This window comes from Gossypium raimondii, chromosome 6, assembly GCF_025698545.1.
Source record: "Gossypium raimondii isolate GPD5lz chromosome 6, ASM2569854v1, whole genome shotgun sequence".
Lineage (NCBI taxonomy): Eukaryota > Viridiplantae > Streptophyta > Magnoliopsida > Malvales > Malvaceae > Gossypium > Gossypium raimondii.
In genome coordinates this window covers 33,595,896-33,614,887 of record NC_068570.1, presented here as the reverse complement: position 1 = coordinate 33,614,887, position 18,992 = coordinate 33,595,896, and the positions used below count along the sequence as shown (strand labels likewise).

The window sequence follows — 18,992 nt, the reverse complement described above, 5'->3', positions numbered from 1 at the left end:
CTTATTAGACATAAATCTTAATCGCTATGTGTTACTCCAGTGTCCGCCAACATTAAGGCGACACATGCGCGCTCAAAATGGTTATTATCTTTATACTAGCTTGAACACCGTTCACTTTTAACTCATCGTATTCAACCCATTCTTTGAAAAATATTCAGATACTAAGATCTTGTCGAACAAGATGTTACACTACACCCATGGATCCTCAAATAAAATTAGTATCTAATGTTGGTGGGAAAATTGATCAATTGAAATATGTAAGTCTAATTGGTTGTCTTATGTACATAATGATTTGTACAAGACCAAATATTGCATATGTTGTTAGGAAATTGAATAGGTACACAAGTAATCCAAGTAGTTTGCATTGGCAAGATTTAAATAAAGTACTTAGGTACTTAAAGAAAACGATTAACTATGGGTTGTGCTATAACGAATATCCTTCAATTTTAAAAGAGGATTTGGATGCCAGTTGGATTACAAGTTTGGAAGATCATGCTTCTACTAGTGAATGGATCTTCATTCTTTATGGAGCAGTCATTTCTTAGGGTTCCAAGAAACAACCATGTATTATTTATTCCACCATGGCAGTCAAATTTACTGCACTAGTCGTTGCATCTAAAGAAACAAAATGGTTAAGAAACTTGCTTTATGATGTGCCTCTATGGCCTAAACCAATTTCAGCTATTTCCATCGGTTGTGATAGTGAGACTACTTTAGCAGAGGCATATAGTCAAGTATATAATGGAAAGTCTAGACACATTGGATTAAGACATAACTATGTCCGAAAATTAATCTCTGATAGAGTGGTCACTGTTAATTATGTGAGGTCAAGTGAAAATTTGGCGGATCATTTGACAAAAAGTCTTGTTAGAGATGTAGTCAGCAAGAACTCAAAAGGGATGGGACTCAAGCTCATTAATTCGAGTCACCCATGATAGAAACTTAACTCAACGCTTGGTATAATGTCAAGTCTTGAGTTCAATGAGACAAAGTACATCATTAGTATATGACTGCTAACACTATAAATAAATTCATCTTAAGAATAAAGTTCTAGGTACCCATAATGATAAGGGAATGATAAGTAATGTACTCTTAATAGACTCATAACATAAATATATTAGAGTGTTATAATTACAGGAACACTCTTGATGGAATCTACCTATGTGAGTGGAAGTGTAATCGCTTGTAAGAGCTCAAGGGCTTGGCTCTAACAACACTCATGAAAAGAGGACACAAACATATGGCCATAATAATGTCCCTGGATACTATGCATTGGTCGATGTTGAAATCATTGTGTGAGATGTGTTTGGTTAATCAAATGAAATAGTTGGTTCAAAGCTTAGTCTACCATGCAATTTCGATTAACTTTAACATGTTTTCACTAAGTGAAGGTTTAATCGTAAGACATCTTCATTTATACAAATTGATTTCCAAGATTATCAAAATCTAAATTGTTTTGAAAATGGGGGTAGATTGTTGGAACATTTTCAAATATTTATAGTGTTCCAATAACTATAAATGGAAGGGTATAATTAATCAAAAGTTAAATATTTTAGTTAATGGTCAAGAGTCATATCACTTGATTTTTACAAAAATTATAACTATTCGAACAATATTACTTGAATAGTTATAATATTAGATGAATAATCATGTGTCTTTTTAAAGATGTTATTATTCATAAATGACACCTATTGAAAGATGTCTCTATGAAGAGACATGAAAATTCCTATAAATAGGAATGAGATTTCATTTGGAAATAACACCAACAAGTTTTAAAATTTCTTTCTTTCCTTCCTCCGTTCTCTAATTTTATGAGATTATTCTATAAAGTATTATTGCAGAAATTCTTTATAAAATTTGAGCTTCTTGTTATACATTGCTCAGTGCTTAGTGGACTATTCTCGTCAATGCAAAATGTAAATAGCCATTGGCTTCATTGTATCCTTAAGGTTAATTTGCTTGAAACTCTTTTGCACACCGAATATAGATGGTGTGAATAGAACATTAAAGATAGTAGCTTGATACACACCTTAAAGTCTTATCCTATTTCTTTATTTTCTGTTCGAGTTTCATTCATGTGTTCGAGATTTTCCTCACCGAAGTTTTGTACTAACAAGCAAAATCAGATGCAATAAAGTCGGGCCATTCTTTACAATCAAAATAGGCCTCCAAGAATTATCCTGGACACCTTTTATGAATAAGTTGACCCAATCTCTCCATGCGAAGAACAAACAGATAAGAGGAAACAAGGCACCATTGACGGATTCCTCTCATCTGACTAAACCCCTCTAAAAGACTCTCATTCCAAACAATTTGCATAGATACAAAAGTAATGCAATCCGTAATAATCCTAAACAACGAAGAAGGGATACCTGCATCAAGTAAAGTGTCTTCGATAAAATCTCATCTTAATTTATCATAAGTATTCTCCAAATCCATCTTGATGGCCATCCACCCCTTTCTCCCCTTCTTTGTTCTCATCAAGTGAACAATTTCTTGGGCAAACATAGGCTTGAAACGGTTAGCAATAATCTTTGTAATAATTTTATACAAGAAATTACAAAAGCTAATAGGACGAAACTGAGACAAGGGTTCTAGACTTTTTACTTTAGGAATAAGAACCAACAAGATTTTAGGCTTAAGGGTGTCAAAAGCAGTTAAACCTTTTCAAAAAAAAAAAAGGAATTAAGCCTCTGCTTTTTTTTTTGTACTCACTTGGGTACTTGAACTTTTACAATGCATCAAAAAGACCCTCAAACTTTTTCAAGAAAAGCAATTAAGCCCCTGTTTCTTTTTTGCACTCAATTGGGTACTTGAACTACCACTAATTTTTTTCAGTTAAAGCTACCACATGTCACAACCACGGCATGACATGTGGAAAAAAATGATAAAAAATCAATAAAAGTTATAAAAATGATTAAATTTTAATAAAATATTTAAAATTAGAAAAAAAGTTATAAAATTGTTAAAAACATATAAAAATGTAAAATTTTATAAAAATAGTAAAATTTTTTATAAAATATATAGAAATATAGAAAAAATTATAAAATTTTATAAAGTCGTAAGGAAATTATAAAAAATATAACGAAATATAAAATTCTTAAAAATTATAAATATTATTATATTAAAAGAAGCATTTTATAATTTTTCTATAACTTTTATTGATATTTATTTATCATTTTTCACCACATGTCACTTGTGTTGTGACACATGATGGCTTTAATTAAAAAATTGGGGATCGTTAACTTTAACAATCAACAGTTAAAATTAATGGTTAATAGGTCTTTTGATGCATTTTATATTTTTTATGATTTTTATAAAATGTTACAATATTTTATATTTTTTACGATTTTATTATTTTTTTCTATTTTATTATTTTATTAAAATTTGATATTCTTATTGATGTTTTTTATAATTTTTGCCATATGTCACATCAAACTTGTGACATGAGGTGGCTTTTAATAAAAAAAAATTAGGGTGATTAACTTTAAGGACTAACTGTTAAAGTTAATGATCAAAGAGTTCTTTTGATTAATTTTACAGTTCAAGTAACAAATTAAGTGCAAAAAAAATTTAGGAGCTTAATTACTTTTATTGAAAAAGTTTAAAGGTATTTTAATGTATTTTAAAAATTAAATTATCCAATTAAGTGTAAAAGAAAGGCTTAATTATTTTCTTTAAAAAGTTTAAGAATTTTTTATGTATTTTAAAAATTCAAATATCTAATTGAGTGAAAAAATTTTTAATTACTTTTTTTGTTTTTTCTTTTTAAGTTTAAAAGATTTTTACACCCTTATCCCAATATTTTATTACCATAACAATTAATGGGACAACCAACAAAAATTTCCGATCCAATAACACGCATGCTTTTTTTTTTTTTTTACTTTTCCATTATTTCATTTTATTGTTCTTCGGAACATGAACTCCGACTATCAGAGTTCATAATTTTCCGAACTCCGTCGAGAAATTTCATATTCCGGTGACCATTTCCAAATTCCAACATGGAGAAATTTTGAAAAAAAATGAAAAATACATAACACCATTCCAGGGACTCGATTTTTTCTTCATCACCATTTTTATGTGAATGGAAATTTGCAGCAAAGGGGAAATTGTCGTTATTTGAAAAAAAAAGAGCAAAGAATATTGCAGCCAAAGGGATTGATTTTCGAGAAACTATTAGCATATACAACTTTGACCTGCCAAAAGCTGCTAGTGATTATTTACATCAGGCTGGAAGAATCAAAGAACCAAATACAAAAAGGAAAAAAAAAAAAAGCCCCCCAAAATGAAAACTCAAAAATAAAAGAACCGATTTTCGTCTCTTCTCGAATTATCGACGTTGTGGAATTCCCTTTGAAAATCAGAACGGTGAAGACAATGAAGGAGTTTCGAAGAAGCTATGACTTTGTTTGGAGGTTCATCGGACAATCACCAGTGTAGACCAACTCAAGGATAATCTAAAACTCTATCTGGATTTTCATATTTTCTATTTTGTTCTCGATTTTTTGTTGGAGTGGAGATTCAAATGGCAGAAGAGAGCATCCACAAGGGTGGCTTTGGTTCGTCGGAGAAAGGAGGGTGAAAAAGGGAGTTGGAGATTGAAAATATTTACCAAAGCAAAAAGAAAAATCTTTTTTGCACACGTAGGGAAGAGAAATTCATTTAATTTTAATATTTCCACATCATTTAAAAATTATGGCATGAATTTTACATGTGGCAATTTTTCATTCATCATATAATGTCATGTGATTTTTGGGAGGGGGTAAAATGGTTAACAGAATGATTCTAGAGTTATCAAATTGGAAAAGAAAAATCACAAATATTGCATTGATATATAGTTTAAATATTAAATTGCACATTAATTTTAAATAAAAGTAAGATATAATAATTAATTAAAAATTATTAAAGGTATATGTGTCCTTCATCATTTGCAATTTTAGAGTTGGTACATTTATATATAGTAGATAGATAAATATTATTTTATGTAATTAACTATTCATTTCATTTAAAGTTTGTAAAAGGAGATAGTTTGTCTTAGTTATAAAAATTGGAGTGATTCCCAAGTAGAGATAGATGTATCGGTTTGAATTAACAATATATTAAACTAGACCAAGTTGAATGATCTTAAATTTGTTTGTAGATCAATTGACTTGTGACGTTCATTTTAACTTTAATCTCAAGTAAATATATGACTACATATCTGGGTATACAATTTATGCATGGTGTAGCTTAACTTATATATACCAAATCATAGTTTCCACTAAGAGTTAAAAGTGCTCTCTTAAATGCATTATATGGTTGGTGTAAATGAAACTCAATCGAGGGTTATATCAAAATGACTTAAATCATTAATAAGGTGAATGATTATTTACATCATGATATATGTAATAGAATTTTAAGAAAATGTAATCAAAGTTGATAAATGGATAATTAGATCATGGATTTTATATATATATATATATATATATATATATATATGTGTGTGTGTTTAAAAGTACAAAATACTTGTTAGTATGTGTAATGGTATACAAACGATGCTTTAATTTTGAGTTTTAGCGAAACCCCACCAGAATTAACAACTATTTAATTGATAGATGCAAAGTTTGAAACTCAAACACATAGTAACCAATTTATATCATCCACTAAATCAATATAACTTTTAACAGATTGTTTTTAACATAAACACTTGGATGAAATTGTAAAGTATTAACAAAAAGAAGTAAATAACTAAATTTACCCATTCGATTTTAGATTAAAAGGGGAGAAGGTTCTCACGTTGACCCGTGCATTTTTATTGAACGGTGTAATTCATTTTTTGGTGTTTTGTAGTTTGTCACCTATGCGATTTAATTTTAATTACATAACTGTTTTATTTATTAATGTAAGTTCAAATTTAAGATTTTATTTTATATGGTTTTAATTAGTGACTAATGCCCTTGCCTGTACTTGATTTAATTATTTTATTTGGTTTGCGTGTGCTTGTTTAGTCATGATAGATTCTTTTTTTTAAAGAAAAATATAACTGAAGCATGATTTTTAACTTGTTACTAAGCATGACCATTTATTTTTGAGTAATTGAGGTTAGTATTTGATATGATTTATGTTTTCATCCGTGCTTGATGTTCCACCAAACAAGACAAACTGTCTGTGACTTAGAAAGCAACTAACCCAAAAAGGGAAGCCATTTAGCATATATAAAGTGAAAATGTGATGCATATTTGACATCTCAGGGTATGCATATAACTAGATGTTCCGAAGCTGTCCAGCTACTAGAAGGAGCAGATTGATGTCCTTCCAGTAGAATGAAAATAAACAAACCATTGCTCCATCTCTTCTTAACCATCACTGCGAGTTTAAGTGTCTTGGAGAGTTGTAAATACAGCTGTGTATCTCCCACTTTAACAATAATAAGACAACTTGACCATTTCAACTTGGCTGCAAAAGCATCATTTACTTATCTGCAGAGCTGAGAAGGCTGTATCCTGGATCCTTAATAGCACTTCTTTCATCCATTAATTTACGTGCCTCCCAAGCATTTTCCCATGCACCAGCTCCTGCATATAAACCAGCTAAAGCAATGTAGTTAACTGACTTCTCTGGGTCCATATTGAAAAGATGTGTGGCCGCCTCTTCTCCCAAGTTCATGTTGCCATAGATGTTACTAGCCCCAAGAATGGCACCCCAAAGTGATGGGGTAGGCTCAATATTCATCAAACGTATCAGTTCATAAGCAGCTTCTAACTGCCCTCCACGTGCAAAGAGATCCACCATGCAGGAAAGATGCTCAGCTTGGGGAAATATCCCGTATTTGTTGACCATTGCATTAAACAACTCTGAACCTTTGTTAATCAACCCAGTATGACTGCAAGCAAAAAGGAGGGACAAAAAAGTTACACCATTAGGCTTCATCCTTTCATGCTCCATTTTCTCATATAATGCAATTGCCTCATGTCCATATCCATGCTTTCCGTACCCAGCAATAAGTGATGTCCACGAAATCACATTTCTCTCATCCATTTCATTAAACACCTTGTTAGCATCTTTTATTGCCCCACATTTTGCATACATGTCAATTAGAGCATTGCCCATTGCCACGTCATTAGTAGGTTGACATTTCAAATAACAAGCATGAATCTGCCTTCCCAACTTCAAGTCTGCTACATTAGCACATACGTTAAGAACAGAGCATAATATCATATCATCCATTTCCACTTGCAGTGAATTTATTTCCTTAAAGAGATCCAAAGCATCTCTATTGTGTTTGTCTTCACGTGCGAAGCTAGTGATCAAGGCCGTGCAAGATGTAATGTCTTTCATAGGCATGTTTTTATACAACTTAAAAGCACACTGCAAACTTCCACATTTAGAATAAGCATCAACAAGTGATGCAGCCAACACATTATGTGATTCAAACCCTAGTTGCTGTATCAGTCCATGAACTTGTCCGATCTTCATAATACCATCATCTCCAAAGGAGACTCTCAAAACACCGCCCAATGTGAAGCAATCAGGGACATTTCCTATTGAAGCAGAGTGTTTCAGAGACAAGGTGATTTTTTAACATTAATTGAAAGTGGAACAGACTATGCAATAAGAGCAGTCAAAATAAGACAATGTCACTAAGGAAATTGATAAACTGTGAATAATATGAACATTATGCTAATGGAGAAAACAAAGACTTAGTCGTTATGAAGATATGGATAGTAACTTTCAGACATTTAAAATTTGACGTACGTAATTCACAAGTGTTCTTATTGATGTATGTCCTGATTAGTTTATACATTACAGTTATTTCCCACCATCAAATTTAACCTCTCTCTCTCTTGTAAACCACTTAACATTTATCTTCCGCTTTAAGTTCAACAAAATATAATCCAAAAACGCAAAGCAAGTACTTGTTGCTCTATAAAAACGAGGAATGAAAGCCAACCTTCTCTCATCATTTGTCGGAGCAACTGAAATGCTTTGTCAGCAAGACCCTGAAGAACAAATCCACCAATCATCACGTTCCAAGAAACCAAATCCCTTTTTCCCATTCCATAAAACAACCGACTTGCATCCTCCATGTTTCCACACTTTGCGTGCAGATCAAGTAACCCACTCTGAACAAACAAGTTGCCAACAAACCTCCCTTTCTCAATACACCCTTGAATTTGCATCCCACCTTTAAAATACCTCAAACCGGTACAAGCTTTCAGTGCACTCCCATAACTAAACTGGTTACCCTTAAAACCTGCTTTTCTCATCTCTGCAAACACCAACAAAGCATTCTCAAAAAACCCATTTTGGGAATACCCTGATATCATTGCTGTCCATGACACAACAGTTCTTTCAGCCATTTTATCAAACACCTTCTTTGCAGCCACCATGTTACCAAATTTGGCATAGAAAATAATTAATTTGGTACCTAAATGGACATTTGAAGAATACCCTTTTTTTATAATTTGACTGTGAGCTAGAAGGGCTTGCTTTTTGGCTTTAGAATCGATGCAAAGCTGCAAAATTTGCATGTAAAATGAAGAATCTAATTGAATCAACTTGGACTCTTGTTGAAGTTCACCACTATTGCACAAAGATTTAATACCTCTAAGTCGATTTTGGTTAAGAAAGTTAATGGCTTTAGCTGCTTTTGTAGGGACACCATTCATGACTTTTTCTTGTAAATTTGAGATGAACAAGGGCAGCGGAAAATTGTGATACTTACAGACCTTCTGTTCTTAAAGACGGATTGCTTCTTGTTAAAACAACAGGTTTTCATATACTTCCCATCTACCAGATTATATCACACAGTGAAAACAAATATATACACACATATATATAGGGTAAACTGCCTAATTGATCACCTAAATGTTAGGGTATTTTCATTTTGATCACAAAAATAAAATTCCTACACTTTCATCATCCAACTTATAGAAAGCTTTCATTCTACTCACCCAACCGTTAAATCTCTAATGGAGGACGCCAAATCATATCCACATCTCGTTTACACTTTCATTTTGATCACACACCCAATTTCTAGGTAACTTTCATTTTAATCACAGGAAAAATGTTTTTTAAGTCTTGATTCGAGTAAAAAAAATTAAGGATTAAAGTGATTTGTTACTATAATATTGAAATTAATTAATTTAATATCTTTTTAAATTTAAATTTTATTTTATATTTACATATTAGCTTTAACAAAATCAATTCAAATAACTCATATTTAATCATTGTCTATGAAACTTAATTTTTTATTATATAATCTTAAATATTTCAAGTTAAGCTAAAAGGAAAGAAAAAATCATTCAATTAATTGAATTAATTGCTTGTTCTCCATTCGGATAAAAAATGATGAAAACAATTATATGTTTTGTTTGGCATGGAAGATAAAATTAATTAATTAAATTAATTGTAAGAATTTTCATTTTCTCTTTTAGCTTAGGATGGAAGATACAAGATCATATAATCAAAAGAATTTTTTTGATTTTGTAGACAATTATTAAAGATGAATTATATGATTTGATTTTAAGTTGGAAACATAAAACAAAATTTTAAATTTTAGGAGATTAAATTAAATTATTTCAATATTATAGTAACAAATTAGTTGATACTATCAAGGGATAAAAATTTCAATAATTTATTTAATTGATTTTGACATTTTAAAATTAAAATTAAAAAGTTTAGAACTTTTGATAATGATGTAAACAAGTACAATATGACACATTTTTAATGCATTATTTTATTTTCTACCAATTTTCACTTTAATCCTTAATTTTTTACCCTAATTAATACGTAAAAAAATTTGGGATGACCAAAATGAAAATGCCCTAAAAGTTGAGTGACTAACTAGGTAGTTTACCCAAGATATATAATATAAGAATAATATCACATGAATAATATAATATTACCTGAAAAATTAAATAAAACAAAAAATTAAATTAAATTAAAAATAAATAACTAAACATATGGTTAATAAAAAATAAATATTAAACTTATATAAAATTATTGTACTTTCATGGATAATAAAATATATTATTTAAAATAAACTAAAATATTGTTTCAAATAAAAAAATCATTGGAAGATAATCATTTACTTAAATAAAAAGATAACGGTTATGTTTAATATTTACTTCTTTTTATTAATTATATGTTTAGTTTTTTGTTTTAATTTGATTTTTTGTTTTATTTAGTTTCTCATATAATATTATATTATCCAGGTGGACTTTATGATTTGGATAAAATTATATGTGTTAAATTTTTATTAATTCATTTTAGCTATTAATTAGCGATGTTAACACCAAAAATAAATTGATAATTTAGGTTCTTAGGCAATTTCAAAGTACAAATTTCACATTAAATATTTTATGAAAAATATATAATTAATACCAAAGTGACATTATCTATTATTAATACCAAAGAGTTCAAATCATCTAATTTAATCATCAATATTAATTTAGTATTACTTTTCAAAAACTTTATTGAATATTTAAGTGTTTATTATGTTGTTAAAAGTATTTTTAAAAATAAAATATTTATTTTAAATATGATCTTATAAAATAAAAATATATAAATGTTTAAATGTGTTAATGTTTTGCTATTTCAATAAAAATATTATAATTCAAATATAAAGATATAAAGATATTTAAATTGATATTTCAATAAAAATATAAAAAATAATTTATTATAATTCATGATTAAGTTTAATATATGAAATATAAATTGTTAAGGCTTACTTGTATAAAACTATCATTTGGCAATCATCACCAATATTATAATGATAAAAATAAACTTTTAGATATTTTTAAACAATTAATTTAGTTATTTGTTAATTTTTATTTTAATATATAAACCCATATTTTAAATATTAAAATATAGACATTATCAATTCAAATATATAATATTATATATTTAAAATAAATTTTAATAACGAAATAATTGTATACTCAATATAAAAATTACATAAAGTACATTAGATTATAAATAAATGTTAAAAATATAATTTAACTCTAAAAATGTTTTTGCGTCTTGGTTTAAAAATACTTTTAAACTAAAAATGAACTATTTTACGGGTAAATTACACATAAAAGCCCTATTTTTTTAAAATTTATCGAAATAGGCCTGTATTTTATTATTTATTGGAATGGGCTATTTTCTCCGAAATCGAGTCCACATCAGCGCGATGTCAGGGGATGTGTCAACAAATTGCGTCCACGTCAGCGCGATTACTTACATGGCAACAAATCGCGTCCACGTAAGCGCGATTTGTTGACGTGGAAGCAATAATTCATGAGCAGTTTATGTTTTTTAGCTTGGAAAACTTTGAAAGGCCATAACTTTTGGCTCAGTTGTCCGATTGAGACGATTTTTTTTATTTCGAATAACTTTTCGAGATCTACGCATTGACAAATGGCCGAAGGCGGTTTGCCGCAGTTTTCATCGAAAAAGATCATTTTTTGCCTCTAAATTTTGATTTTTTCGGTTTAAAATTGAATTTTGAAACATTCAAATCATTATTTTCCTTATTTATTTGAAGTAAACACTGGATTTTTTTTTACAGAATTGTTGTATTATTTTTTTTGATTTGACACGTGTATGGAATAGGTCCGATAAATCATTAAAACGTAAGTAATATAATTAAGATAATATAATATGTCAATTAATTAGTTTAGCTTAGTTGGTTAAGATGCTTGCTCTTTTCCTTAGTACCTTGGTTCAAATCTTGTTGATAATAATTTTGAATATTTTTGTACTTGTTGCATTTATTTTTTTAATCAATTAACTCTTCAATATTACATTAATATATATTATTAGTACAATAGTATAGACGGATTGACAATTTGAGCTACAATATTATGAATATTAACTACAATACATAATTTGAGCTACATATTACAGTAATACATTAATATGTATTATTAGGGGCAAAATATCAAAAAAAGGGGCAAATTACACATAAAAGCCCTATTTTTTTAAAATTTACCGAAATAGGCCCGGTTTTTATTATTTACCGGAATGGGCCATTTTCCCCGAAATAGCGTCCACGTCAGCGCGATGTCAGGGGACGTGTCAGCAAATCGCGTCCTCGTAGGAGCGATTTGTGTCCACGTAAGTAAATCATACGACGTGGATGCGATTTGCTAACACGTCCCCTGACATCGCGCTGACGTGGACGCGATTTCGGGAAAAATGACCCATTTCGGTAAATAATAAAATACCGGGCCCATTTCGGTAAATTTAAAAAAAATAGAGCTTTTTTTGATATTTTGCCCCTATTTTACATCACTTATTGCTCTAATAATGCTTTTGACCCCAAAGATGCTTTTGAAAACATTGCAACATTAAACTTAAACATTTTTAAAATTGTATTTTAAGTTATTTAATTTAAAAAAATTATAAAGTTATTAAAAGACATAAATACTTACAAAAAAATTATTATTTTTATCTTTTCTTACACCAACTTAATTAAAGAGTTAATAATATCTAGATTAAGAAATATGTTTATTAAAATTTATATAAAAATAAAATAAAGTTTTAGTTTGATAGTTACTGTTTTGATGGCTGACAAATTTTTCTAGAACAACAACCACCCTCCGGTGCAAGATTGATATATAGAAGAAATGGAAGAGGAATGTAAAAGAAATTACACATTTTCCTAAATGTAATATGAATTTCTATTGTAATTTGGTAAAGTAAGAAATATATTTTTTAAATATTAAGTTTGACGTTGACCGATCAAGGAATTCAAATATGTGAAGTTATATTTGGTATTTTTGAATATCTTAGCCATTATTCAAAATTTCCAAGAAAAATCAAAACATTTTTGAAAGTAAAACATGCATTTAAGAATTATTTTATTATTATTTTTAATTTTTTAATATACGAAAATTAAGGGATTGGTTTTTTTTATAATTATTGTTATAATAACTATATAATATTAAAACATTGACATATATTTTTTTTTTCTATTTTTACACTTAAATATTGCTTTTAGTGAGACCTATAAAAATGTTAACACATTAACAGCGTGTTTGGTTCAGTGTAATAGGTAATCCATTACGCCTCGATTACGCGCCTATTACATTACCCACCTATTCCGGCGTTTGGTTCGCTGTAATCGGTATTACGCGCCTATTACAATACCGACCTAATCCCCAAATTCACAACTTTTCTATTCCCTTCCCAAATCGACGCTTACCCATTACGTCCGGCTTCCCTTCCCAAGTCTCTGTTTTACCCTCCCTCCCTACCCGAAATCGACCTCCACCCTCTCATTTTTCTATCCTCATCATTTCTCCTCCCATTTCTTTACCGATTCTCTCTCTCGGTCTCCCATTTCTTTACCCGAAATCCACTGCTTCATTTTTTTCTCTACGGTCTCGGCGTTTGGTTTTTGTTGAGGTATGAATCTTGAACGATTACCCTATTACACTGCTTTCATTGTGCTGCTGCTGATTTTGGTTGATCAATTGGTTGATCAGTTTGTTTTTATGCTTTCTTGTTATCTAACTTTCAGTAGTGTTCGATTCAAACGATAGTTATTTGTGTTTCTCATTTGAATCCTCTTTATTCCTTTGTCCTTGTGTCATCTTGTTTCTGACAATGTAATCCTCTTTATGTATTTTTAAGGCATTTTTGATGAATTAAATTTGTTTCGTCTCCCTTCTTCCTTTCTCCTCCTCCTTGCTATTCTGTCTCTATTTCTTCTATTTTCTTCTGAATTCTCTGCTGTTTCTGTCCTCCTTTCTTTTTCTACTTTTCTTCTGGCTTTCTATTTTGTTCCATAACAGTGTGTTTCCAATTTGTTCTAAATGAATCCTTACATGATCGGTGATTCAGTGATCTCTCTTTCTCTTTGTTTGTATAAATTCAATTGAAGAATCATCTGAAAAATTAATATATATGTAATAAAATTAGAAATATTAGAACAAAGTGCAATCTTACAAGTCGTCCTATACACCACATTATTTTCCTATTTATTAGTTTCTTAGTAATGTGATTCAATAATGTTTATATACATAGTTGATGGATTATTGTTGTTGTACATATTGAGACATATTGAATGGAAACCACCTCCTGCATTGAATCATGCAAAGTAAATAAATTAATTGTGTTTGCTGGAGTTGGAGAGTGGATCTGGTAGTATTTGATACTTATTTGGACATAACTATAGGATATGATCTTCAAGAATATAAAATAACAAAGAAAATTGAGTATACTTGCATATTCATATTCGATACTCACCTAAAATCTAGATAAAATAATGGTAACTAAGATAGAATGTAAATAATCTGGATAAGGTATTGGTACAATCTTTATTGGTTTGGAGAACCGTTTAAAGGGAATTGAAAATCTATGTTATTCGAACACCTCATTTTTTTCTTTATTGGGTAATACCATGATTGATTTCATAGTGATTATTCATAGCTGCTTGGATTGGTTTAACAGGGAATGTTGTGTTGAAGACCATATTTTCCTTGTTTGAAATTTGTAAATGTCTTCAATAAAAACTATCAAAAGCGAAGATTGTTGGTGCCAGTTACATTATCTAGATGCAACTTCAATTGATAGGATAGTATATCTCAATTAGATAGGGCGTATGACTGGGGTTATTATCACCAAGCAAAAGTAAACAGAAGCAAAATAGAGGAAATGTTGAAAAATGAACTGTGCAATTACTGCATGCTTAATCTCCATAAAATTAGGAAGATTAGGACTTAATATTCTTAAATTTGGAGCATCTTGATGTCTTAAATTGTCGTGGATCTTTATCTTCAAATTATTTGTCACTGCATAATGTGGGAGAAACCTGAGGTGTGATCTTTAAGTTGTCATTTTTTGATGCATGCGATGTTATGAGTTCTCAATTGTCATCACTAGGAATAAATCATTCTTTATGAGTAAGGAGTAATGGCATTTTCTTGTGTGTTAGGTATTAAACTTCCTAGGGCATATAATTCTTTTTCTTTTCTGTTTTGTGTTGGATCTTAATTTCTTGATGCCGACAAGTCACTTATTCTGAATTTTTTTGTTACTTATTTTCTAACTTTGAAAATGCTTATTTTGTATGAATTTTGAAAATATCAGTTAATAATATTGAAATAAACTTCATTATTCCTCTTCTTTTTAAAAAAATGGTTTAAAGGGTTGGTAAATGTTTGGTTTTGAAGTTAGAAATGGATGTAGTTTGACCATTTAATGTATGGCAAGCAAAATTACGTAAAAACATAACAGCTAAACTCAGTCTATGATGCAGAGTTGGCATTTTATAGTCTTCGTTTTTAATTCTACCCTGCAAGTCAAATGTGAATATATATGAATTTGATTGTTTGGTTCCATCCTAAAGATTTCATGTATGAATTCACACACGGCCTTAACGCGGAAGAGGATCGAATTCATTAATTACTCTTTAACAGTTTATTTGTTGTTTAGTTGAATAGATTTTGCGGAATCACCCATTTCCTTTGTTTTTATCTTGTTTTCATAATGTTTGCTGTAATATTGATTTTGAATCATATATATTCAAAGCTGCCAAGTTGGTATATTTAATAATCTAAAGGACTGGTTACTAAAAGAGAGGCTGCTTTGGTTATTGGATGATGAACCAAAAACTGATTTAATGTTGGAATTATTAAATGAATAAAATTGAAGAGTATCCTCTTTATTGATTTTTGTTGTCTCTCAACACTTAATCGATTTCCCTTTTCTCATTACAGGTTCTTTGTTCCAACACTTCTTCATCGCAGTCGTCCCCGATTTGCTCATTACAGGTTAGTTTTCCATTGGTATTCATGGTTTTGTTTGTATGTTTTCCCCGATTGCATGTTTGTATTGTTGTAGCAGCTTTTCTTGTTTCCTTTGTATGGTTTTGTTTGTATGTTTGTATTGCTCATTATAGCTTTTGTTTGTATGGTTATGGTTATTGCTGCATAATTATTGTTCTTTTTTATCACCAATTTGTACGTGGATGACTCGAAATGGCACACACACACTTTTTCTTTCCCTTATTTATTTGCAGCAACAATGAACCATACCCCAATGTCTTATGACCTTTATCTTTTATTTGATATTTTTCTTTTCTGGATTATTAAAAAAAATATTAAATTTTTTTTAAAAGAAAGTAGTATGTATTCAAATCTAAAGTTGAAAACTTTTTGAATTTAAAATAGGTTATATGTTTTTACTAATAGGTAATATTTAAAAAAAAGTAGTATGTATTCAAATTATTGGTGTACCAATGCACCAACTTTTACTAATATATAATTTATTAGTGAAAGCGTACATAAAATCAATGTGATACAAATTTGATACTAATATATAATTATGTTCAACCTTTAATTGATATTATTCAAATAATAATAATTATGTTCAACCTTTAATTATGTTCAATCTTAAAGAGCATTATGCCTACAAATAATGGGCTTAAATCACAATTATTTGTACATGTAAATACAATACTAGATTTCAATCTTTTCCAATCATAATTGCAAATACAATACTATTAATAATAATTTGTACATGTAAATGAGATAAAAGTTATATATATTTTACAAAATGAAATTTAAATTTAAAATGTTATAAAAGTTTTAAAACTTCAATTTCATTATTAAACCAAATGTTCATTCTTCATTTTATTTATTTTGAAATTAGAAAACCTTAATTAAACTAATCATCAATAAAAAATTAATCAATGATCAAACTTTGAACATGCTTTATTAAATCTTTAATTTCATTATACGAAATTATATTTAAATTTAAATTTAAATTTAAATGTCCAAACTAATCAATGTTCAAACATTGAACATGCTTTAATTAACTAATCAATATATTTATACGAAATGAAATGTTAAAACTAATCAATGTTCAAACTTTGAACATGCTTTATAATTTTAAATTATAATGAGTTTAGTTATAATCTAACAAATACCAACAATTAATTTTAGGTCAATTATACATATTATATTAAATTTTAATATATTTAAAATGTAATTAAATATATTATCTTTCATTATTATTTGGGTGATTGATAAAGAAATGAAATTAAAGTTGCAACGATATCATTTAATATATATTTTTTTGCTTCGTGTGTTCTAAATTCGTGAGTTTAGTTATAATGTGTCTTCTAAATGTTGCAGTAATGGCTCGTCTGCCTTTAATTGCACAAAGTGTGAGGCGTAAAAGAATTGGTATTGCTGTGACAATATGGTTGGAAATCTGTAGAATTGCGATTTATTTCTTATCTAGAATGGGTGCCAGCCTTAGCCTACATAGACCAAGGATTAGGTCTTATACCTTAGATTTTTATGCAAAACGGGATTATGTGAAAAGGCTTGCATATGCTAGTGACGAGACCTGTATTGAACAACTTAGGATGAATAGAGCTGCCTTTTTTAAACTATGTGAGATGTTAGAATCGATAGGGGGATTGAAGTCGTCAAGGTTCATGCTTGTTGATGAGCAAGTAGCAATGTTTTTACATATCATCTCCCATCACATGAAAAATCGAGTTATCAAGCATCACTTTAGAAGGTCTGGGGAAACTGTTAGCAGGGCATTTCATAGTGTTTTAAATGCTGTCATACGCTTACAAGATGTGTTATTTAAAAAGTCGGAGCCAATTACAGCCGATTCTTCTGACACAAGGTGGAAATGGTTTAAGGTATTGGACTAAGTTTTATATATAGCTTGTACAACATTTAGGTCTTTTAGATTTAAATTAGTATTCTAACTCAAGGTTTTATATCATGTGATATAGAATTGCTTAGGTGCTCTTGATGGAACCCACATCAAGATTAGGGTTCCAACAGTTGATAAACCTAGATATCGAACGCGAAAAGGTGACATAGCAACAAATATGCTAGGTGTTTGTACACCTGAGATGCAATTTGTTTATGTTCTTCCTGGTTGGGAAGGTTCAGTTGCCGATGGACGGGTTCTTTGAGATGCCATTAGTAGAAGACATGGACTAAAATTTCCTCATGGTAAAGTGTATAGGTAGAGGACTTTGAATTATTCATTAAGATCAAACTTTGTGTGCTGAATTAATCATTTAAAAAAAATTATTTTATAGGTTGTTATTATCTAGTTGATGCTGGATACACAAATTGTGAGGGATTTCTTGCACCATTTAGAGGACAGCGATATCATTTGAACGAGTGGCGTTAGGGTTATCAGCTAAGTTCTCCGCAAGAGTTTTTTAATATGAAACATGCCTCAGCACGTAATGTTATTGAAAGATGCTTTGGCTTATTAAAACTTAGATGGGGAATACTTAGGAGTCCATCATTCTATCCTGTAAGGGTGCACAATAGAATTATTATTGCATGTTGTTTGCTCCATAATTTTATTCGAACCCATATGAGTATTGATCCCATTGAAGCGGAGGTGGGAGAAGGATTACCTAGTAATGTGGTGGATGACGATGAACCGAATATCACAAATATTCATCCATCGGATGCTTGGGCTAGTTGGAGGATGGAACTAGCCAACCAAATGTTCGATGAATGGCAAGCATCTAGAAATTAGTTTGTGAAACTTTTGTGAAACTTTTGTATTGATTTTTGTATTGTACTAAACTTGTTGAATTATAATTTAGTTTCTTCTCATTCAGCATCTGTTATAAATTTAAATTTTTTGTGGTATGAATCATATATATTCATGATATTGAATTTAATTCTAATTTTATAAAGTGTTCACCTTTTGAATCATGATATTAAAATAGTAATTAATATAACATTGCTACTTCCAGAATCAAATGCTTCTTCTCAAGCTTCTCAAGGAAGCAAAAGAAAATGGGTTCCAGAAGAAGATGCAGCATTGGTTTCCTGCATGGTGGACCTGCACAATGTTGGAACATTTAATGCTGATACCAGGTTCAAAGTCAGTTATTTAAACGAGTTGGAAAGAATGCTACAAACGGTTTTACCAAATGCAATGTTGAAGGCGAAACCTAATATTGAATCGAGGATTAGGTTACTAAAAAGGGAGTGGTCAATCGTCTACGACATGCTTAATGG

At 29.7% G+C, this 18,992-nt stretch overlaps 1 protein-coding gene across 1 annotated transcript; it reads right to left on the bottom strand.

Annotated features, from left to right (window-relative positions):
- Window positions 1–6,137: 6,137 nt before the first annotated feature.
- Window positions 6,138–8,920, bottom strand: LOC105774763 (pentatricopeptide repeat-containing protein At3g20730). Its single transcript, XM_012597340.2, has 2 exons — window positions 7,931–8,920; window positions 6,138–7,520 (listed from the first exon to the last, which is right to left on the bottom strand). Exons 1-2 carry the CDS (start codon window positions 8,646–8,648, stop codon window positions 6,451–6,453), a joined length of 1,788 nt encoding a protein of 595 aa, XP_012452794.1. The 5' UTR covers window positions 8,649–8,920; the 3' UTR covers window positions 6,138–6,450.
- Between the last annotated feature and the right edge of the window lie 10,072 nt (window positions 8,921–18,992).

Excerpts from the sequence above, each read along its gene's own strand:
- LOC105774763 (XM_012597340.2), bottom strand. The coding sequence starts at position 8,648 with ATGAATGGTGTCCCTACAAAAGCAGCTAAAGCCATTAACTTTCTTAAC. Across the intron at positions 7,521-7,930 it reads CCGACAAATGATGAGAGAAG|GAAATGTCCCTGATTGCTTC; the intron begins GTTGGCTTTCAT and ends CTGCTTCAATAG.